Consider the following 23,909-nt stretch of genomic DNA (forward strand, 5'->3'; position numbering starts at 1 on the left):
CTCGCCGCCGCCTCCAGACGGGCGCGGGCCGGCACGGCGGCCGGTGGTCAGCCGCCCGAGATGGCCACCCATCTGACAGCCACCCGTCTGCCCTCGATTCCAGTGGACGGAGGGGGCCTGGCGGGACTGTGGAGGACCGCGGAAGACGGCAAACTGAGACAGCGTGATGCCAAGGTGAGCATAAGCGGTCCGGGAGATAGCAGAATACCTATAGAAGAGCAGTCTGTCAGTCACGCCTTTGAACATCGTAAATCCAGAGCATGCCTAGTGCATGCTACGCTTGCAGTTTTTGCATGCGCCGATTGCTAAACGGTAGGTACACATTCATGAGTTCGTTCCGTGCCGTGCAAATCAAAATGTCTGGTCCGGGTGTATGTTTAACTCCATGGATGTCTGTGAACCCGAAACTTCACCGTCTGAAGGAGTCACGCCACACCACTTTGTCCAGGACTAACAGTGGTGATTACCGTAGCGTTGCTGCACGAGATGCTTGTTCAGCCGTGCTAAATTTGACGGAAGAGGACTATTTGATAGAGAAATGTGCAACGTAATGCAGCGTTTTTATAACCATTTTAATCTTAAACGATGAATCGTCTCATTTTAGTCTCATTGCTATCACAGGTGGAATATGGTAATGCATATAAGATCATGTGACGATCACTGATCAATGATCAATGATCATCACCAAGTACACGGTTTAGGTGTAGGGGAGAGCGGGGTCAAATGTAACACGGGGCAATTGTAACAGTGTTAATAATTCATAAACTTACCAATAGAATGAGCTGATGTTCAGACCGAAAATGCGTAATTCTATACTGCCTTTCCCAACGGAGTTTGAAGCGAAAGTGCCGGGTATGTCGATGGCTGTGCACAGTAATGTGTTTTTGAGAGCATTTTGTAGATTTTTATGCCGTTATATTTGATTATAGCTCATTCCCGCCATTGAAAAGATATCGACTTCAGACTTTGTATAAGCGTTGGCAGGCTTGTTGTCGATAAATTGAAAGCATTAAATGCTGCCTACATGCAACATCTTTTTGCGCCAGTTTCGTCTAAAATATGTCAAGGCGCGACGGGGACAATTGTAACATTTTTGCAGGGGTCAAATGTAACAGGTTATAGGTCAGTGGCCATTATGTCAAAGTCGTCAAATATTCAAGGGAGATGAAACATTGCTAGAATTAAGAGAACTGTGAGTTTTGTCGCAATCGGCAGCTTTTCACGCGATTTATTTGCGAAAAACCAAGGGAGAGGAGGTCCATCCAACCCCTGTATAAGTGCGAGGTTTTATTGCCTTCTTCCTGAGAAGAACCGTCCCTACCAAGTCTGGGATGATGAACAAGTGTTCAATACTTTTGTTAAATCAAAGTTTTGGAAAAAAATTGTGTTGCTGTAGCCTGTAAATGAACATGTTACAATTGTCCCCGGATGGTGTTACTTTTGACCCCGTATCTGGGGCGAATTGTAACAGCTGAATTGACTTTTTCGAATAACAATTTTGACCCGAAAAAGAAGCTATTTCGGAAATGTTTTAACTGCATTTTAACCCGCGCCCGGCTGGGGGTCCTGGATTTCCACGCCCTGCTGGGGGGGGGGGTGTTTGAACACCCCCCCTTCTAACTCGGCTCCTGGGCCACGTAGCGATACGCGGAAGGCGGCGTTCGAAAGAGCGTCAAAAATAATGACGAAATCACTTCGGTCAATTTTTTGGTCAGGTCAAAGGTCAGGTCACCAGAGGTCATTGAAGGCAAAATTTCGCCGATTTCCAGGTCGAATGTCGACAATTTCCAAGAAGCCAACGCATAACTCGGGAACCAATAGAGCTACAGCGCCGCGGAAAAGCGCATCCGATAGCCCTATTAACGCCCTTTCTGAGTAATTCTCTCAGATTTGACCTAACGTCAACGGTTTTGCCTGCAGGGGGCAAAAACTGCAAAAATAGCCGATTTTTCTGAAAGTTATTCTGCAATAACTTTTGACCCAAGCCACGTACGAGCTTACTTTTACCGGCATCGTGTTCCTCTCGTCAAGACGCATCGAATGAACTATAACTTGACCTTGAAAGGTCAACTTGAAAATTTGACCTCAGGTCAAGGTCATGACCTGACCGGAAAGGGTCATGTTGCATATCAGTCGATCCGTATCGTCGAGCTGAACACATCTAAGGCGTTTTCATCGCTCTAGCATGCCTCTATCAAAAGTTATTTGCGAAAAACTGTTAGATACCATTCGTGACCTAAGATGACCTCAGGGCATAAACAGGGGTCACGGACACCATTTTCATGTTCAGTGTGTCTAAACCACTTGTAATTCAGTGTTTGGGAGTGTTTATAATGTCTTTCGTCCAAAGGAGGCGCATTTCAATTTTCTCCCATTGACTTATAATGGGGAGGTCGCAAAATTGACCTGACCTTAGGTCAGCGATATCAAAATTCTGAGATATACATTTTGTACATCTATTGCTCTCAGCGATCGCTGAAAGTTTCAAAGCGATCGGTCACTCGGTGTAGCTATGACAGACATTGAAACTTTTTATGAGGTGAGGTCACTTCAAGTGACCTGGTGACCTGACCTTGAATGACCTTGGTCTGAAATTTTCACAACATGTGTAGAATTGATGTATGATAAGGTGTACCAAAAACGGCGGCGCTCCGCGCCGCCGTTTTTGAGATATTCGCGAAAAACCACAAGGGGGGGTGTTCAAACACCCCCCCCCCCAGCAGGGCGCGGGTTAAAGACAAAACATCATAGTTTCTGAAAATAAAAGAAAGAGCTTTATAGCTGCAAACGTGTTTGCACCAGATGATAAAATGCAAAAAATGTTACAATTGACCCCGTTCTCCCCTACCTACGCATAATTTTATCAAAATCGAACTTTCCAGCGGGGAATCATTCATAAGGTAGTTGACTGGGCGGCTTTGTATGGACTGTTCATCGCGGCAGCTATAGCACAGCTAATTAACGTCCAAGGCTGCATGCTTCTGTCTAAATGCCTTATGCATGCAATCTAATACACTGTCGGTAATATTCGTAACAACTGCAAATTATCCAGGAAAAATATCGCAAGTGGTCTTTTGCCGCTTCGGCCACATCGCTATTGTTTTTTTTTTTTTTTTTTTGTTTTTTTTTTTGCTCTAGGGGAGAGCGGGGAGAGTTGTATCATGTCCAAGTTGTATCAGGGCGAATTGTGCCAAACTTATCCAATAGATAGCGCTCGTGACACGACCAGCCGACGAGGTTTTCCGGGCGCCATCTTTCCCTGTTCTGTCGTGTGGCTGGGTGGACGCGTCTCGAGGTGAGAGCCGATTTTATGTTTTTTTAATGTCATTCTAAAAAAATGAGTTGCAAGAAAATGTGTGTTTTGGGCATTTAGATGTGCACGAATTTGAAAGATCTCCGTAGCGGTGGTGAGGGTAGGTTCTAAGGCTGCGTGAGTGAAAATGGATTTCTCCAGCTGTCCGCTGTTTTTGAGCACGAGGATGTTTTTTCCAAGATGGCGGCGAGGTACATGTTGTATCAGAGCCGGGTGGGGTATGTTGTAACATGTATGTATGTATGGGCATGTTGCTTTTGATCGCGAAAGCTAGGCCCTGTCTCGCGTTTGTAGGTAGCTAGTCAATACTCGTTCCATTTCGGCACAATGTGTTGGCTTCTTTGCTCTTAACGGGCCACTTTTGCATCTAGTCTGTTGATGTTTCGTTCGTTTCGATGTTTCGTTCGGATTGCATTGACCTAAGTTTGGTCTAATAAAAGTGAAGCCTTTGAGCATATACATTGTATTAACCCCATTTAATGTTGTTGTTATACTCAAAAGCAGTAGCAAGCACACTCCCTAAAACGTGAAATACCTAGTGATACAAATTACCCCACCATGTGATACAACTCACCCAAGCCATGGGGCAAGTTGTATCAAAAACATTGTTCTATTCGGCAGACCGTAGAAGAAAAACTGGTAGAGGTATCGGAAAAGTTACTTTGCACAAAAAAGCAGAAGAATCAAGGAAGGAGATAGTATGGAAATAATGAGTTTGACACGGATAGTTACGAGGTTATGGGTCTCGGAGTAAAAACTGATACAACCCACCCCACTCTCCCCTACGGCCTAATAAATTCACTCGGTCAATCTTACCGAAGGCCTACACTGTACACAATTACACATATGATCATCTAACTTTTAGGCTCCCGTTTCGCAATGCAAGTTAACGCCCGATTTAGCGGAGCTCTACCGTTTAGTTGGTAGGATACCATTAATCGGTGTCGTGCCGCGACGTTCTAACGAACTGCTGAGCCGGCGGGCTGTGTTGTCACAGTCCGAATCCGCCGGGGCTTTAGGTCGTGTCAGAGACCGGCTCAGCAGCTACCGCGGTAAGCCGGCCCCGGGTTGGCTCAGGCCACAGAACTGCGGGTCAGTGTCGCTAGGTGGGCCAGTGAGGCCAGCGGACCCGCCCAGGTCACACCGCCGGTCATTGAAGGACTTCCGCTGATCATCAGAGACGTATCCCGCTCAGTAAGTAAGCAGTGAATGTTGTTTGTAAATGACCAGTGCAGTAGCTCCCACCAGACTTGTGCCAAGGTCCCAAAAAGGTCCGAGATCCAGGGTTCGCAGAGTCCAAGGTCTGGGACCTTGATGGATCCTGGACCTTGCATTGTCATTTTTGTCGTGAGACCTTGGAAACCCAGGACCTTAAAACATCCATATGCCGCGAGACCTTGGAATCCCAGGACCTCAACATTTGCATATGTCGCGAGACCTTGGAATCCCAGGACCTCAACATTTGCATATGCCGCGAGACCTTGGAATCCCAGGACCTTAACATTTGCATGTGTCGCGAGACCTTGGAATCCCAGGACCTCAACATTTGCATATGTCGCGAGACCTTGGAATCCCAGGACATCAACATTTCATGTGACATCAACATGAAACCTTATAGAAACCCAGGACCTCAACATTTCATATGCCGTGAAACCATGGAAAGCCTGAAACCATGGAAAACCAGGGGGGTCAGGACCTCAAAATTTTGGTATGCTGCAAGACCCTGCAGAATGCAGACCTTCAGTCCCAGTTTTATTATTTGTCATGGGTTCTTAGAAGGGTCTGGATCTACACCATCATTTTCTTGAGGGACCTCAAGAATCCTGGAAGCTGGTCCATGAGGTTTATGTTGCACATGGCCACTAAGGACCCTGCACTAGGTTTTGTTTGTAAACACTTCAATAAATATCTATGGTTGAGCCGCTGAGCGACCAGCTGCAAGGGGCTAAGATGGATACATGAAGAGAAAATGAACCAGACTGTGTACCTAGACATATACAGAGCCAAATCATTATCATGGCTGTGAGGCAGAACTGGAACAAGAGACCTGGTACTTGGTAGCTTTTTACATTATCAATGTTATGGACTATGAAACTGTCAAACAGTGGTCAGTGGTGGTTTGGAAAGTTCTTTTCTAATCTCACCTCGCATATTTTCTGGGGCTTGTTTTCTGGGTTGTGATATGCCGGGCTTGAAGCTACTTGGAAGCTACCCTGACCCACTGACCAAGTAAGTGTCAAACTTATTTGATTTGCAAATCATCAAATCACCATTGAGCAATGAGCATCCAATATAAGCAATGATTCCATGACAGTTCAACTTTTCCGTTTAGCAGGTTTTCGTCGGACAATTTTTCGTCTGCAGATTTTCGTCCGCAGACTTTCGTCTATGCATTTTTCGCCTGTGTATTTTTAAGTCCGCGCATTTTTTTCGTAAGGACATTTTCCCCGCCTCGTCCAGACGAAAAAAATGCCGGACAGAAAAATACTCCGACAAAAAATATACCAAAACAATTCGTACAGACGAATAAATGCAAGACGAAAAAGTCAGACGAAAATCTTTTGATTTTGCCAGGTACGCAACGTGTCGCAACAGGCTTAGAACTCTAACGAGAAACCTTCGTAGGAGCTTCGAAAAACAACTAGCATCAAGGATAAAGGACGATCCAAAAGCTTTCTGGAGGTACACGTCATCAAGATTGAAAACAAGATGTGGAGTTGGTGACCTCAGGGACGAAAGGGGCGAAGTCGCTACATCAAATCATGAAAAAGCCTGTATATTGAACAGGTTCTTTGCCAGTAACTTCACAGAGGAAGGCAGCGATGATCTACCAGTACTGACAGTCGAGCCGGTTTGTCAACCAGCTGATGACATTGAGATCACGCCCGCGACTGTTGCTGAGAAGCTCTCCTCGTTGAAGACAACCAGTGCCCCAGGACCGGACTCCATTCATCCTAGAGCCTTGCGAGATTCTGCAAACGGCCTTGCTCTCCCGCTGTGCACTCTGTTCAGGAAGTCGCTGGACTCCGGAATCCTTCCTCCGGACTGGAAGACTGGGAATGTGATCCCGATCCACAAGAAGGGAGACAAACGGTCCCCGGGAAACTACCGGCCGGTGAGCCTCACCTCTGTCCCCTCCAAGATACTTGAGTCCATGGTGAGAGACCGACTGATCTCGCACCTGACTGACAATGACCTGCTGCACCCAGCTCAATATGGGTTTCTGCCGAAGCGGTCTTGTACTTCTCAGCTCTTGGAAGTTCTGGACGACTGGAGCGCAGCTATTGAGGATGGTAAACCAGTCGACGTATGCTACCTCGATTTTGCAAAAGCCTTCGACTCGGTCCCTCATAAGCGCCTCCTCGGGAAACTGAAGGCATATGGCATCTCCGGCAAACTCCTACGGTGGATAGGATCATTCTTGACTGGCCGCTTGCAGAGGGTGCAGGTCCAGGGAGACGCATCAGACTGGTCCCCCGTTACAAGCGGAATCCCTCAAGGATCTGTCTTGGGTCCTACCTTGTTTATTATCTATGTTAACGACCTACCCGAATGTGTAACGAACTGCGTTCGGATGTTCGCCGATGACACCAAGATGTACTGCCGCGTTCCTACTGCGCTTTCCATGCCAACTCTCCAGCAGGACCTTGACGCCCTCCTTCGCTGGTCGGAAACGTGGCTCCTCCGCTTCAACGCAAGTAAATGCAAGATTATGCACATTGGGACCAGAAACCCTCGCATGCACTACAGCCTCGGAGACAGTGCCATCAGCGAGGCGACCGTAGAGAAGGACCTCGGCGTCATCATAGATCACCAACTCAAGTTTCATGAGCAGACAGCGGCTGCAGTGTCGAAGGCCTCTCAGGTGTTGTCGGTCATCAGGCGGTCATTTGCGAACCTGGACTCAAACACCCTCCCATTACTATTCAAGACACTGGTGAGACCGCTGTTGGAGTATGGGAACCTCGTATGGGGACCGTTTAGTAAGCTGGACCAGAAGAAGGTTGAGCGGGTGCAACGAAGAGCTACTCGCCTGGTACAAACTGTCCGACACCTGTCGTATCCAGAGAGGTTGCGCGCACTGAAGCTCCCTTCGCTATACTACAGACGTCAACGGGGTGATATGATAGCCGTCTATCAGATTCTGCATGGTGGCATGGCGGTCCCCACCGAGAAGCTGCTCACCAGATCAACTTCAGGAAGAACAAGAGGCCATGAGTGGAAACTAGCGAAACCGCGGGCCACGACGTTCATCCGAAGACACTCTTTTAGTACACGTGTTATTAACCCATGGAATGCTCTCCCGCAAGCGGTCGTATCAGCTACGTCAGTCAACCAATTCAAGACCAGGCTGGATGCCCACTGGGCTGACATCATGCAAAGCCTTCCCACCTGAACCCGATCTTACCCAACCTGAGGCTGACTGTCGATAAGCACTGGGAGCTCGCTGAGACCGGGCCCCACAGGCCAAATTGGCCTCCCACAACCCGTATACCGTAAGGTAAGGTAAGGTAAATCTGCCGACGAAGAACCGTCTGACGAAAAAATTATCAGATGGAATTTTGTTCAGAGCCTTCAAGCTAATGTGAATGAACAGTAAGTAAGGTTTGCGCTCGCTGATACTCTAATTCTATTGGCGTAATCGATCAGTTTTTTCTGTGAGCGCTCGCGCAAACAAGACTTAGAATATATTTGAGTTTTTATCCAGAGCTCTGTTCGCACCCCGTTTATTTATCAGCAGACTTATGACGTCGGCGGTCGATTTACGTCACGGGACATGACGTCATCACTGCAAGCTACGTGCTACGTGAAAGAGACATATATGATGCTGTACTGACATTGGTGGCGCACATAAACAAATGCTCTCCGCACTGTTTTGTGTGTTTATTGTTTCACATAGGTATGTTGTGATTATATTCGGTTTTGAAAATTTATTTTTTGTGTTAGGTATTTAATTTTATATGCTGTTTATTTGTTCAGCCATAGGTGGCAGGCATAGAACGTTCATTTTCTATTTGTAAACGATTTTACCTGCGTTTTTGTTTTTGTTTTGGAGTACCTACTTCAAAGAAGAGCATTTCAATTTAGTGTTTGATTGTGTCAGAATATGTGTGCTAAAATGCAATATTTTGCCTCATTAGATTTGCTGTCCCCTGAAGTTTGTAAGGATTAAAATACTTGGCCACTCAATATTGTCATTTTATTTCCCAATTTATGTTCACAGTTATTTATTATAAGTAGGTACTGTGTGGTGATACTTTTGCTGTTTCTTCCTTCAAATTATTGTTATTGCCTTGTGTTTTATCTTGGCATACCTATCCATGTAATTTTTTATCTTAAATATAGGAAAATATTCCCAAGAAGGCACTGAATTCATAGCACTCGTACATGTGGTGATTGTTGGTGATGTGTAACCCGGACCGTGAAGCTGGAAAGCCTACTTATGTGCCACAATTTTTAATATTCAAGTTGATTTTTAATGATGAAATTATAAAAAGTTGTTCAGAACCTTGCACGGACTGGTTTGCATATGGAATGATCAGTTCTCATCAATCCAAACAAAAATATGGCACATGCTCATGAGAACATTTACTGCAGGTCTTTGTCCATTTGCTGGAAAATGCCTTCCGCCAGCTGTCCGGTAAAGTCTTCAGACCTGAGGGCTGAGGCATCATCCTGTTATCACTCTGAATAGCTTGGTGAGGTTGCTGAAGGCCTCTATTACTGCTTCCTCTGAGGCTCTGACCCTGAGGTGCTTGAGCAAAAAGCATTTTGGACTTAAAAGGAGGGAGTCAATTTTCTGATCCCTTGTTTTCTTGGCAGGTGATTTATCGCTGCTTTGGGCCAGCGGCCCATCGGACAGCCTTGAGAAGACCGCCGCACGCTGTTTGCAGTCGGTCGACCACCTGTCTTCAACGGACGGACGCCCTCGGTCCCACTCAGCAATTGACTGAAGCCTATCGCGCCGATATGCTCGCTCATCTTCCATCCTCCCTCGCCCTGCCTGATGGTTTCGACGACCCGGGCTGTGGTCCCTGAGTTTCGGAACCCGTCTCGCTGGCCTGCCAGCAGGAGGCCTGGCGCTCGTCGCAGACGAGCGCTGCAGTGTGGCCAAATGCCTTTAATTTTTTGGCATTGATTCGTTGTGTGACGTTGTTTTGTTCGCATGTGGCCATGTGGATAAGGGTACATAGCCTTATCCTTCTCGTTAAATTTGTTATCTCGAAATAAATGTCACCACTCACCATAAATGTGTTCTACATGGGCAATGACTAACTATTCTACTGTACATTTTACGGATGTCACATTTCATGGTGCTTCAGGATAGATATCACAAGCGTCGTACCTCTTTGTTACGTTGATGACGCACCTGTAACCGCAGGCAATAACAGCCGGACACAGGCTGACACGCGCTATTCACCGTTGGGCATATGAACAGATGGGTGTCGTGATCGTGGGCATGGTACTGCCTAGACTCGGCAATAATTAGGGCATTTTTAATTCTCGCCGAACCTATCGGTTTTCTTCATCAGATGCCGTTTAGGGGGAGGGTAGATGGACTCTGCCCTCCCCGCCCCTCGCCATTTCTGACTAAATTGCGACATTTTAGGGCCGTGCAGAAGTTCACTTACGACGTCCCAAGTCAGTAACCTGACCTGACCTAATAATGTGGTCGGTGTGAAGATCCGTCTTTAATGTTCAAGTGCGCCAGCTTTCATCTCTATACCAGCGCCTTCCGAGCAATTACCTTAAAAAGAAACGTCGAGGCCGACACCCGAACCCCATCTTCTCGGTGGCGAGGGCTAGGGGGTAGTGCTTATTAAGGGAGAATGGCTGTGCTATTTGACTGTGCCATTCGAGCCCTACCAACACCTGTGATGAACCGACGCCCGGTGCGAAAGGAACATCGGCGTTCTCGGGCAGTAGCGGCGGAACACCTTCAATGAAGGGGGGGGGGGCACTACCGACCTTTTGTCCCATTCTAAATTCTTTCCATGCAACGCCCATAGGGCTTATGTAAAAATGTCAAAATCAAAGGGGGCACGGTGCCCCGGTGCCCTCCCCATTCCGCCGCCTATGTTCTCGGCAAAGTTGCCGATGATTTGCAAAGTTTGAATGATTCACTGCATAATGCCAAGTCCTTTTGGCTCCTGCGAGATGTCGCTAGCGCGTTGATGAAGTTCAATATAGAGGTCACTAGCGTCGAGCCATGAAACCCAAGATTACTTTCATGAAACCTACGCAGCTAACGGATGGGGCTGCAGACAAAAGTACGCCAAAAGTACGTCGTGACCGTGGTCTCCACTGCTAAGCGACAATCAAAAGGGACATTGCTCAGCTTGTTTGGCGCACGTGTGACAGCGGCGCGGGGCGCGCCCAACGGCCGCGCCTTCGCTGCGGTTGGCCCACAGCGACCGCACGAACTCTGCGGTTATAACAGCAGCCTACGTCACACACTGCTGGCGCGACTCGAGCTCCTATTGGACAAATTCACGTGGTCTCCGTTGCTAGGCAACAATCTCGTCCATCAGCCAGCGTATGGATGGTGGCAGTGGTTTTGTAGTGCCGGTAACTTTTTTGTCTGCGTTTTAGATCACTTTGTAGCCCCATTAAAAGAAGAAATATCTCACTTTTGTGGTTGCCCATAGTAATCGCACGGCAGCCTACGTCAGCAGCCTGCGTGCGTTTCTCGGCCTCTCATTGGTCAACAGCGAAAAAGTGAAATTTTCCTGCAGGACTGTGTCTGGGTAAACGAGAGCTTTCGATTGATACCCAGTTTTACCACTTTGTGACGTCATTTCTAGGGGAAAACGGGTCATAAAGGTTTCCCTCTACCAGGGCCTTTTTTCCCCCTACCGAATCTGTGCTGTGCTGAATCTGTGCTGAATCTGTGCCAACTTCCGTTACATTTTTATATCAGCGTGCTGTCGGTTATTGCTGGCGCGGCTTGGCCTCTCATTGGTCTAACGAATAGACCACTTGAATTCGACCAATGAGGAGCCAAGAAGTTAGCAGCATGGTCGCAGCCTGCTGATAAATAAATGGGGTGCGAACAGAGCTCTAGGTATTATGTAACTGATTACTGAATGTGCAGAAAATCGAAAACATATACCTATCCAATTCAATTTTTCCATTATGAAGCGTGTAGGTTTTATTTCTGGTTTTTTATCTTGCCTGAAAGAATAGGCACTTGGATTTCTGTCTTCAATAACTGTAAGGTGCTATCCTACATTCCTAATTGTAATGATCAGGTAAGATTGATTTGAAAGGAACATGACAGTACAAAATGCCAGGTACCTATCACAGTATCACCTACCTATATTTTTATGAATTTGTCCGGCTAAAGGAGGAGAGATTGATATCATGATTCATCTTTAACTTTGAGTTGTGTTGAAACTCCCCCTACCTATGTAGTATGTTGGTAAATGATAAAACCACCACAGGTTTGCATAGGTTCTGCCCCTTTCAATGTTGCTGGGCATCCGTTGGCAGAATATTTAGAAGTAAGCCTGCTAATCAGAATGCTAGTTTAAGTTCTTGTTGTGGGACCCTGAATAATTTGGATCCTGAGATGTATTCTTGCCGTGGGACCTTGAGGACTGTGGACCCTGAACTCTGAAGTGTATACTTATCATGGGATCTTGGGGACTGTGGATCCTGAAATTCACGCTTGTCGTGGGACCCTAGGGACTGTGGATCCTGCAATGCATTCTTGTCGTGGGACCTTGGGGACTGTGGATCCTGCAATGTATATTTGCCGTGGGACCTTGGAAACCTTGGATTCTAGAAATTGAGTTTGCCGTGGGACCTTGGAAACCTTGGATTTTAGAAATTGAATTTGCCGTGGGACCTTGGAAACCTTGGATTCTAGAAATTGAATTTGCTGTGGGACCTTGGAAACCTTGGATTCTAGAAATTGAATTTGCCGTGGGACCTTGGAAACCTTGGATTCTAGAAATTGAATTTGCCGTGGGACCTTGGAAACCTTGGATTCTAGAAATTGAATTTGCTGTGGGACCTTGGAAACCTTGGATTCTAGAAATTGAATTTGCCGTGGGACCTTGGAAACCTTGGATTCTAGAAATTGAATTTGCCGTGGGACCTTGGAAACCTTGGATTCTAGAAATTGAATTTGCCGTGGGACCTTGAGGATCCTGGATCTTGATTTTTGGTCACGGCACAAGTCTGGCTCCCACTGGTTAATCTGTTCTTTATCGTTTAGTGCCTGCATGTCTGACAGTGACCGCGGTCCCGGCACGAATGACTCTGTGGGAGTAAGAGCCATCTGCATGTTGGAACCCACAACGATCCGCAATACATACATACATACATACATACATCCTATGGGAAGGGATTGACCTGCCCCGTTGTCTGTCGGGGACCCTGTCGTCTGTGTCTGGTCTGTACCTTATGTCTGTGTTTGACTGTCCTCTGTCCTCGGCAGTCGGCGGCCGAGCGGTGGTCGGCCGAGGCGAGTGGCCGGTCGGACGTGCGACGCGCCCCCTCGCTGCCGCCCATCACCCCTCGCGCCAGTCCCGAGGAGGGTGACACCTCGGGCTACTACAGCGAGGCGCAGCCGGACCGGTGCTCGGTGGAGCCGCCGCCGAGCCGGACCGCCTTGGCTGGGTCGCTCAGCTCGGTCCGGTTCGAGCCGCAGAGAGCCGAGCTGGCTGAGACGGCGGGCCCGCCGCCCGCTCCGGCGGCCCCGCCGGAGCCAGTGGCGGAGCATGGCCCGCCGCCGGCCGCCCCGCCGCCCACCCGCGACATGCCCATGACCTGGAGGTGAGTGCTGCGTGGCAGGTGTATCACTGGTTGGGAAGATATTCTCACACAGTTCGTGATGAGAAGTTTTACTTTACTTATCAACTGAAATTTCAATGGTTTTCATTAGGTATACAACTTCGGTAAATGCCGTTAATCGTATCTGATAACTGTCTAAGGTGCTTCAAAATAGCCGTCCTCTAGACTGTCGTTCCCAGCTTCGCCATCGGGAGCGTGGTAGGCTCTCGTGAATCGCATAGCGGAAGGAGAGGAACCGTTCTGTTATTGGGCGCCATGGTATGTGGAGAACGGAACGAACAAAACAGCGGAATAGATAAGGGTATCTTCGTTGTTAGCCTTATCAAAAACATTTCCTTACATGCAGAAATGTCGAACACGTTTTAAGTAAGCATGTACCTACCAAAAGAATATTTTGCAGAACTCGTCATTTTCGTGAATAATGTACAAAAGGAAGTCGGTGTACGATATGACCTGGGGTCATTGCACGTTACTATGCTGTGTCGTTCTTAAATACCCGCCCTGAAATACTGGCGAACGAATATGACCGATAAAATCGGAAAAATTACACCAAGCCAAGCTAACTGAAGGGTTAACATGAGCCTGAATCTGCCGGAACTGCGTTTGCTGAAGGTTACGCCGTTTCCTAGGTTGCAAGAACAGCAAACTCACAGGCTATTAATTTTGCATATGCACCGAGCTTCTCACAAATTGCTTGCACGTCCATTTGCTGACGATAACTGATATGGTAAACTGGGTGCGCGATGTGCAGTCGATGGGACCCCTGCCTGTCAGGGCTGCTCGCTGCCTGGCGACCCTGCCATAGCGACGTCATGTTGGGTAACAGTTGGAGCTCCGGTACGTTCTGGGGAGGCAGGCAGTGTAACCAGCGCCTCGGCCATGTTGTCGGGTCGGATAGGTAACAGACTCAACGACCGGCGCTGCGGGTCGGTCCTGACCGCTGGGACCCCTGGCCGGCACAGCGAGGGGCGGGCAGCCGCCTCACATATATACCTACTTTATTGATCGGAGGTGCCTGCACTCCTAATGGCCGCCTGACGTGCCCGGGCCCTGTGCCGATAAGCACACCTTTTAGTGCACCGCCGTTCAACGAAGGAAACGGTGTGATGACGGGCATGCTGTGATTATCGTACGCCTCCACTTGAACCGTGGCTTTTCCATTATTTGGAGTGTTCACGAAGGTCTTTGCGTCATGCACTGTGACTGAACCAGAATTCATGGAATTGTTGAAGCTTAAATGAATAGGCGCTCATAAGCCAATGAGCTAAAATTGAAAAACTATAATCCTGCCCGAAGCGCTCTGTAGGTTACTACTCGTCTCTGTAGGTTACTTATTTTAGTTGAAAAATTTATTTAAAATGTGTAATGTAAAACTGAACAGCCATGCAGCATGGAGAATAGTTCCACGTGCGATAGGCAATCTTTGAAGAGTGAATGATGTTTTCCCTATTATCAATTGTCTATCACCTGGACCCATATCGGACCTGCTCAGTTTACGGGCGATTGAATAATCCTGTGTGTTCTTACCAAGACTTAGTATTTGCCCCGTCATAGCCTGTGTCCTGTAGGTATCAGATAAAGCTGCATTACCTGACCTGTCCTTGTCAGGACCCCCTGTGTGACCTGACCTGATCCCATCTAAGCCCGAGATCTGATCCTTCATAACCCGCTCCCAACAAACTCACTGTGACCTGGCCCGTCCCCAACTGACCCTGTGTGAGCTGACCCGCCATAGCCGGTCGCCAACCAACCTGATGTGACCTCACCGGTCTTACGCTAATTCTACTGACCTGATCCGTCCCCAATCAGCCCCTTTTGACCTGACCTGGCCTCAACTGACCCACCGTGACCTGACCCATTCGCAGGCGGCAGCAGCACGCCCGTCAGGTGGCCCAGTTGACCCGCGAGTCGGAGCTGCGACGGCGAGCCCAGACTGCCGACAGAATGAAGTGGGGAGACCGGGGAGTGGGTATCAGCCGACTCTGGGACCCGTGCGCCTCCACGGCCCATCTGCCAGACGTGTGCGGAGGTCGACAGGTCAGTACAGACCACGGAGATGTGTGTGTGTGTGGGGGGGGACACACAGGGAGAGAGGTAGGTCAGTCCAATATTTTTTACAGATAGTTGGGACTCTGGTGGCCTATGGATCGGTCGGATGAGTTGGCAGTCACATTAGGGAGCTTTGTTGGGTCCGACGAAAGACTTGTTGGGTTAGTCGGAAGAGACATGCAGTTGGTGGGCCTTGGTTGGTGGTTAGTGCATCAGAAGGTATTAAAAGATCATTCAGGTCAAGCTACCGTATGGTTATTGGGGCATCGGGCAGCCACAGTCATATGCTCACTGCACGGTAGAAATAGCCGCTCAGGCTCGATCGACATTACCTTGCACGGGGCAACGAAAGCCGATGCCCATGACTTTATGGGACGCACGGGCAGCCATCGATCGACCATCGCTGACCTCGACTGCGCAATGGTGACCCCGATTGCTGGATACAATATGCAAACGCACGGGGTGGGCAGGTACCCTTATCCGGGGTGCGTGAGGTGCCGTCAGGGTCCCGTCTCGCTGCGTCCATGACCCCATTCCGGTGGCACTGCCCTATGGCCGTGTCCGGTGTGGTGACGGCTCTGTCTCGGCGTGACACGCGACACACGGTAGGGCGCTAATGAGCCGATCGGCGCCGCGGGGCGGGGCCAGGCGTCGGCCGGTCAACAGACACGCGATCCGTCTGATCGGCACGGCCCCTGGAGGGTGATCGGCCGTGACCGGCACACGGAGGGAGGTCACTGCTCAGTGCTCATCCTCCGGTCCTCAGTCTCGGCTGGGACGGTCAGTGACGGGCACGTAACAACTGGGATAGTACTTATCTGTTCAGTGTTCAGAAGGTATGCCGAACTGCTCACTGCTCAGCTGCCGAACTAGCGGGCTATTGATGATTTCATAGGCACCAGCGTCCAGCCCTCAGGGCGTATTGTGTGCCCTTGCCAGCTCGGTAGCCATGTATGTCATCACAAGAGACATGCGAATGGTCTACGACAAATTGCCTAGCCGGAAAATGTACCCGCAGGGCACCAGCCAGAGCAGCTATTTGGCTACAATTGCTGGAAAGCCGTTTCTACTGATGAATGATGATCATTAACTGTTATTAGAGCTTTGAGGTCTCCGGGCCGGCGCACCACCGGCGCCCACTATACTGTGCTTTGGCTGATAATGATCGATCCCTCGTTGGCGCTGCCGCCACCGAGTTCACGACGAATAGGTAGGAAAAAAAAGAGGGGAGAAAAGAAAAAAATGTGGAGTAGGTCCCTGTGTCGCAGCGTCACTCCTCTCCTCTCGCGGTCGCGGCCGCTCCCCGACTGAGCTCCCCATGTTATTGCCCGCCCGCCCTGTTTGCGCGTGCCCGTCCCCGCGGCGCCGCCGTGGTCGCGGCTGGAGCCCTCAACGGGTCTTATCGGCGGCGGCCGATAAGACGGTCGTCAGGGGAAGGAGGCCCAATTTTGGGCCGAATAACGCATAATTGGGTAGAGCTTAGCAAAGGGTGGTTTCTGGGACAAAAATGACCGCTGAATCCGAATCTGACCGGTGCGCACCTCTAACTAATGTTGCACCGCTTCCAGAGCACGTGCAACTGCGTGGTTCATCTTTTTTGGAGAATGGTACCTTTTTAATGAATTGCAGTGTAACGTCGTTGATATTTGAGATATTGTTTTGAGATTTTGTCCCTGTGCTACAAACACATGGCGTAATTGAAAGCTGAAGTTTTGCAATGTTCGGGCAGCCGATGACGTCACCGTGACGTCATTTACCTATAAATGAGTTGAAAAAGTCGTCTTGTCCTTAAAGCATTTAACTTTATTCCCGTCGTATGCAAATCAGAGAAGGGAAAATAATTAAACATGATCTATGAACATTTCTGAGTCGGATCATCCTAAAATCGTTTTTCCAGAGGTACGTGTGAGTCACATTGAGAACGTGACAGTCAAAGTCACCACCTGACAAATTTGGTCAAACTGGATGAAGTAAAGTGGGACTTTAAAGTCATTTTATCTTTTACTCAGGTTGATAAGTTAATGGTATACTTTTCAGAGTCTCAAGAGTAAATGTATTTTTTATTTAAATGATGGCAAATATTTCGACCCCCATTGAGGAGCCTTTTTCAATGCGAAATTACATGGAATAATAAACGATGCAGACAGTGCAAAGAATGCAAGTTTCACATCAGCAAAGTAATCCTTGTTTTCCACGTGGTCGACATCACAAGAACTTCCATTAAGTCAAAAATTAATATCCTATCTGGCAAAATACAATGAAAAATTAAGATAATTTAAATGACACACACTCACGAAAGTAGAACAGGCTCATTTTGTATACTGTTAAACACTGACACTACCTATGACACTACCTTGGACATCACTTTGTTGTGCCCCGGTGGATGAAGTAGTACAGCAGAGGCCTGTTTCACTAACAAATAAAGTGTGTAATTACAAAGAAAAAACTTGAGTTTAAAAGAAATATTTACCAACATTTGAAATTTGGATTTCACGAAACCTCCGAGCATGAATTTTGAGTTTAAAATTTACCAACTTTTTTACAAGAACAAAGTTTGTAAGAAACATCGAAATCGCAAACTTTCTGTTTCACGAAGACCAAAAACTTGAAAGAAAACGTTGTACTTACAGGTCCGAAATTCCAGTGGCTCTTACGTTCGGAATTTTATTACTTTTTGTGCAATGATGCAAAGCAATCAATTATTTAAAACAAATATGATATGCTGAGTCATTATATGCTCTTTTTTACTTAGCACAATCCCTACGAACCAGCTATGAGCAATAAATAAATATCGTCATGTTTTGTCATTCGCGCGCCATAATTGCATTCAACAGTCTTCTGCTGTCAAATGTTTTGCGTGTTATTTTCTTTCAATAATAAGATATTGTGAACCATCATTTATACCATTTAGAAACAGCATCATTATTTATAATTTATTCATGCATTTTTTGACATGAATACTAGACATAATTTGATAAAAAGAAGCAATATCTGTAACATGTTGTAGTTCTTGATTAAAAACATTTTTACTGTTTACAAGTTTTTTTGCAAACTCTTTTTATCGGAGGTGCCGCTGGTGATGAAGTTTAGTGAAATCCGATTTTACATAGTTTGCAAAAATACTTATGAATTGTAAAGTTCAAACACTTGTAATCGCAAGTTTTTAGTGAAACAGGCCTCAGATTGGTGAATCACGTGAAATAGTATATTTTTATGATTTTTATATCATTTTTACCGTGTTCTGGCGCTGCGACGGCATTTAAATCGAAATACTGTTGGCGTTGAATTGGCTAAATATCGTTCCTTTGGTCTTATTTATAGTTCAAATTGTACAATTTTTTTATTTATTTCAAGTAAATATCCATTCCTATGAATAACGGAAAGTCAGCGTGGGTTCAGCTTAGTCGTTACGTGCGTTTGGCTAGCGATATAAAATGATCCAGAATTGTGCTTGTCATGAACACTGGGAAAGAAACAAAGGGAAACTCATGTGGAATTTACCTTGACCTCCGCAAGGCATTCGATACAGTTGATATCGAGATACTGCTCTGCAAACTGCATAAATATGGCATATGTGATGAAGCATACTTGATGCTAAAATCATACTTGAATGAACGCACTCAATGCGTTCAAATCGATGATACGCAATCATCTATTCTTCCGGTAAACATAGGAGTACCTCAGGGGTCTATTCTGGGTCCACTCCTTTTTATATTATACATAAATGATTTTATATCCATATGTGATGAACACATATCTGTACTTTTATATGCTGATGATACTGCCATTTTCATAGAAGGTGAAAACAGAAATGCACTTCAAGCCAGACTAAATACATTAATGCCTAAAATTGCTGAATGGTTTGCTTCTAACCAGTTGTCCCTCAATGCTGATAAAACGTACTATCAGCTATATGGTAATCAACCAACAAACTGTGAACTAACAATTCAAATTGATGGTGCTAAAATTACTCGTGCAAACACTGTTAAGTACCTTGGTGTATTTATTGATGATGACCTTAAGTGGAAAACACACATAGCCAAACTCCAAATAATATTATCGAGAAATATCGGAATAATGAATAGGCTCAAATACCTTTTGGGCACAAAACACCTTTTGCTACTGTATCATTCTCTTTTCCTTAGTTATATTAACTACTGCTGCTTCATTTACACAAATACATACCCAACTAGTTTAAATGAATTAGACAAACTTCAGAAACGTGCTATAAGAATAATTGATGGACAGCCAAGACTGGCACATACTGCACCAATATTCAAGAAGTTCAAACTTCTTAAACTTAGGGATATTGGGCAACAGCAAATGTTGCTATTACTGCACAGAAAACTTAGTGGAAACCTACCAATGGCTATTGCAGAGCTTTTTGTAACATCTGAACCTACTAGAATAAATCGTTCCATTAAACATTTCTACAGGGTGTTTCACTAAAAGTGTCAAAAAGTAAATGCTTATTAAAGATATATAAAATAAGCAAAGCACGTGGTTGCGCACGTGGCTTTGTTGCAAATTTTTGGACATTTATGCTTTGGCCACTTAAGACATATTTTACACTCATACGGAGCGAGGGCAGGAGGCCAAAGTTACTAGTCGTTTTTTTCCTTATACAGAACAAGAACAGGTTATTTACACCGCAACAGGAGGGGTGAATTACACTTACATTTGGTGCTATCAGAAACATTGAAACCGTACGCCGACTTTTCAGGAAACGTTTCACTCTCTCACCTCGCTACGACCCAAATTATAAAAGTTTCAAAGGGCTTCTTGAGAGGTTTAAAAGGGTTCCTTTCATGCCGGTTCCAGTCCAAAAAAAGGCGGGTCGCCCCCACCTCTCGGCGGAAATCGTTAAAAAGGTCAGGGTCTTTTTAGGGCCTTTTAAGATAACAAGAAGCTTCTTTCAACATCAGATATAGCCAAGCCCCCAATTTATCAGAAACAACCACTGTAACGGCTGTAGCCACCAAGAACTGGCTGGACCAGAAGTTCCGTTCCCGGGCCGAATAATCAGCTGCCTCACCGCCCGCCCCTGGCCAGCGCGAGGCCCCGATCTGTCACCGCTAGTCTTTGGTTTTGGTCAGTAGCTGTCGCAGAGCTGAGGAAGACTTAAGTCGCATCACTTTTAGAGCTGAAGAGCACAATGCAAGGCTTTGCCGACAGTCTGGACGATGAAGATGAAAACGGGCTGTGAGGCACCTCCGGACACGTGCCGAAACGGTGCATCAAAAGAAGCGGCGGATATGTGGAATAGGTTTGAATGACGGTGATATCATTATTATATATTCAAATGTCCAACAATTGCGGATGGAATGATGTGCAAATGTCCATAGAAAACATTGTTATTTTGTGCATTAGGGCCTTTTACTTTTTGACACTTTTAGTGAAACACCCTGTATGAATCATTTACATACAAAGTATACAAAACGCATACTTTATCGTGGGCCGGGCCCAGAGTCTGGAACAAAATTATGGTGCCTTTATTTCCCAGACTTTCTACAGTACCAGCTTCGAAATCAGTTATTAAAAAGCTCTCCAAAAGTTTCTTTCTTAACCAGTATCATTGATTCATTCAATTCAGTTTGCATGATGATATGCCTCGTGTGATAATGTAATTGAAAATCATCTTGGTTATTGGGTAGTTCTATTACCCGTTACCTCCTATTTCTGATTTCTTTCTTTCTTTCTTTCTTTCTTTCTTTCTTTCTTTTTGATTTGATTTAAACTTAATTTGATTTTGATTAAATTTATCTTATTTTTATTTTTATTTTACATTTTGTCTTTCGTTCTTGGCGTTTCTTGACATTACCTCCCGATTGTGTTCTGTTGACTTATTTATTTTAATTAAATTTTATTTCTACACTTGTCACCTCGGAACTGGCCTCTGTGGGCTGTCCGACAACAAGCCTTGCTTAGTTGGACGGCCCTGCAGGGGTTCAGTAACTGATCCTGCTCGAATTTGACCAGAAAGATCACCTTCAACCATCCACTTTATTTGTATGACTGCTCCCCCTCTATCACCTTCCTCCCACTAACATTACCCTGTATGAGTGTATATCTGTGGGCGTTTCAGGGGTGTAGGAGGGCAGTCACTAACTGTTTGCAGTTGTGACCACTTTGCTTCTCTTATGTTAACATATTAACAGCATGCTCACTCCACAGCTGTTTGCTTTCTTTTGTTTTTTTCCTTACTCTTAGCAGGGAGTGCCGCGACTTGTCATATTAAGTTTGGTCTGGTGTTAACGTAAGGTTCTGTGTGTCGCTGGGATAGAGGGAGGGCGCACTCCTGGTCACCTATTCATGGGTGGCGGCGTAGAAAAAGAAAAAAAAAAGAAAATAAACAGCTGTGGTTTATCAAAAAGGGCAAAAATCACCTTTGTAAGAAAGTGAAATATCTTAGATATTTGTGGAAAACAATCCAAGATCGAAGCGAGACCACACGATAGACGATGCAGGAACAAAACAGTACCTACAAAAATGATCTGAAACCGAATGCCTCCTCATAAACCTGTTTTGTGTGAAGTGCATTTTCTTGGGACTACATTGCAAGTGAAAATTCATTTGTATCAAAGGAGCATGGATTAGTGATTGCGCTGTAAAGTTGAAGCTTGGTGACACCTTCAACAAGCATGCGGCTCGACACCATCAGATGCTCTTGGAACACACATGGAACCGTTTTAGACAAAGCTACAGAATGCAGATTGATGATCACGGGCGCGACGAGCTGAAAATGGAGCTCTCCCAACTCGCCCGTCTGAGTCCATAAGAGATTGAATAGTACCAGCATGCGGCTGCTGGAGAAGGGAGAGCCGGAGCTGGCAGTACGGGCCAAGGAGCTGGCAGGCCGGGAGTATGGACGCCTGACGCGACTCCCTCCGGACGATCCCGCTCGGAAGCTCATTGATAAGACACCGCCACCTAGACTACATTACAGAGCCCACCTCCATTGGATGCGGAAGAAACAGGAAGCCCAGGAGGTGGGAGTGCCGGCACCGTCGCCGCCAGATGAGGACGTTGCTGGCCTCCAGCATCGACCCTGTTTCCGACGAGTGGGGAAGTGGGTGTGCGAGGAAGCTGGACTGGGTGGAGTGCCCGTAGCCCCACTAACCCTGCACCAGGGAGAACCGCCGTGGAAGCAGTACAACACCAACGTCCACTTCGGCTTGAAGCTTCCGAAACCTACCAAGAGGACTGACCCACCAGAATTACGGAAGACTGCAACCCTGGAGGCCCTGGCCGCCTACCCAAATCAAGATCTCACAATCTGGTCTGATGGCTCTGCCCTAGACGGTACCAAGAAAGGCGGCGGAGGAGCCCTCCTCGAACTGCACCGTGAGGGACGCACGATCAAAGGTACCATACCGGCAGAAGTCGTATACCCAAATCAAGACCTCACAATCTGGTCTGATGGCTCTGCCCTAGACGGTACCAAGAAAGGCGGCGGAGGAGCCCTCCGCCGCCTTTGCTGAGGGAGAGCAAGATCAAAGGTACCATACCGGCAGAAGTCGTATGCAGCAGCATGCAGGCGGAGCTGGCGGCGATGTCGGAGGCGTTAAAATGTTTCTTGGGACTGCACCCTCGCTGCCATTCGGTCTGTCCTGCTCTGCTCGGACTCCCTGTCCGGCCTCCAACTGCTCAGCCGAGGCCCAGCAGCGCAGGAATCGGCCGTGACACAGGGCATCTGGGCTCTCCTGCACTCTGCCGCGGCCGGGGGTAGAGCTATCAGTCTCCAGTGGATCCCGGGCCACGCAGGGGTCGAGGGTAATATAGAAGCGGACCGCCTAGCAAACATCGCGGCAACATCAGGTGACCAGCGTCGGATCCCAGTTGACCTGGCCTGTGCGCGCATCGCCATCAGACACTGGGCCGGCCGGCTAACCCTCGATCGCTCCAAGCATCACCCACATTTGGAGAACACCCCTGGCCACGACAACCTCGACCGATGGGGACAGACCACTGTCTCGCAGATCCGCAGCGGCTGCTCACCCCTGGTCCGGGCCACACTCTTCAGGATTGGCCTGGCCATCAGCTCTCTCTCTCTCTGCGGACAGTGCAGCGAAGAGGACACGGTCGTGCACCTGCTATGCGAGTGCCTGGCCGCGCAAGAACGCAAACCCGGCTCTGGGGGCCACTCCCCACCCTCTAGGATGTGCTCTCGGGGCCGGCTAAATACGTCACGGAGTTCCTCGACCGAGTGGGGCGGATCACGTTACCTGTGGACCAGCCCCGGTCTGCCGCGCCCTAGGGCACGGCCGGCAGTGCGCGGAAGAAGAAGAAGGGAGAGCCGGCTGACGCATCGGAAGAGGTGCATCTATCCGAGTCCTGCGTCAGAACGACCAGTCGCTCTGCTCCGTCGACCTGGCCGGCGACTTCACGTACCGGCTGGTTGGCGTCGACAACTTAACGGCGGTGCCAAGCACTCGGGATACTACCTATGTGCGTATGCCGCGTGGCGTGTACTGTACAGAATGGGACGGAACATATTGTATCATCACGACGAGACGCGTCCGCTGGATGGACGAGGCAGACGTCCTGGGCGAATGCCACCGCCCAGGGTGCACAGAGTCACCGTGCCGGCGGCCGGCAGCCGAACGCCTCCTGATAGTAGCCGTGTTACATTATGTGTGTTCGCCTGTGCGTGTGTGTGTATACCTATGTATTTACCAAAAGAGATCAATACAACCAACCAGAATCAAATTCTCTCCGGTTAGTTGTTACGTGTTCTTCAATGCAC

General features: G+C 47.5%; 1 protein-coding gene across 1 annotated transcript; it reads left to right on the forward strand.

Moving 5' to 3' along the window:
- The first annotated feature begins 44 nt into the window (after nt 1–44).
- LOC122378338 lies at nt 45–23,579 on the forward strand. Its single transcript, XM_043359294.1, has 4 exons — nt 45–174; nt 12,759–13,096; nt 14,980–15,151; nt 23,421–23,579. Exons 1-4 carry the CDS (start codon nt 61–63, stop codon nt 23,577–23,579), a joined length of 783 nt encoding a protein of 260 aa, XP_043215229.1. The 5' UTR covers nt 45–60.
- Nucleotides 23,580–23,909: the final 330 nt, after the last annotated feature.

Source organism: Amphibalanus amphitrite, unplaced genomic scaffold (assembly GCF_019059575.1).
Source record: "Amphibalanus amphitrite isolate SeventyFive unplaced genomic scaffold, NRLGWU_Aamphi_draft 000058F_arrow, whole genome shotgun sequence".
Classification (NCBI taxonomy): domain Eukaryota; kingdom Metazoa; phylum Arthropoda; class Thecostraca; order Balanomorpha; family Balanidae; genus Amphibalanus; species Amphibalanus amphitrite.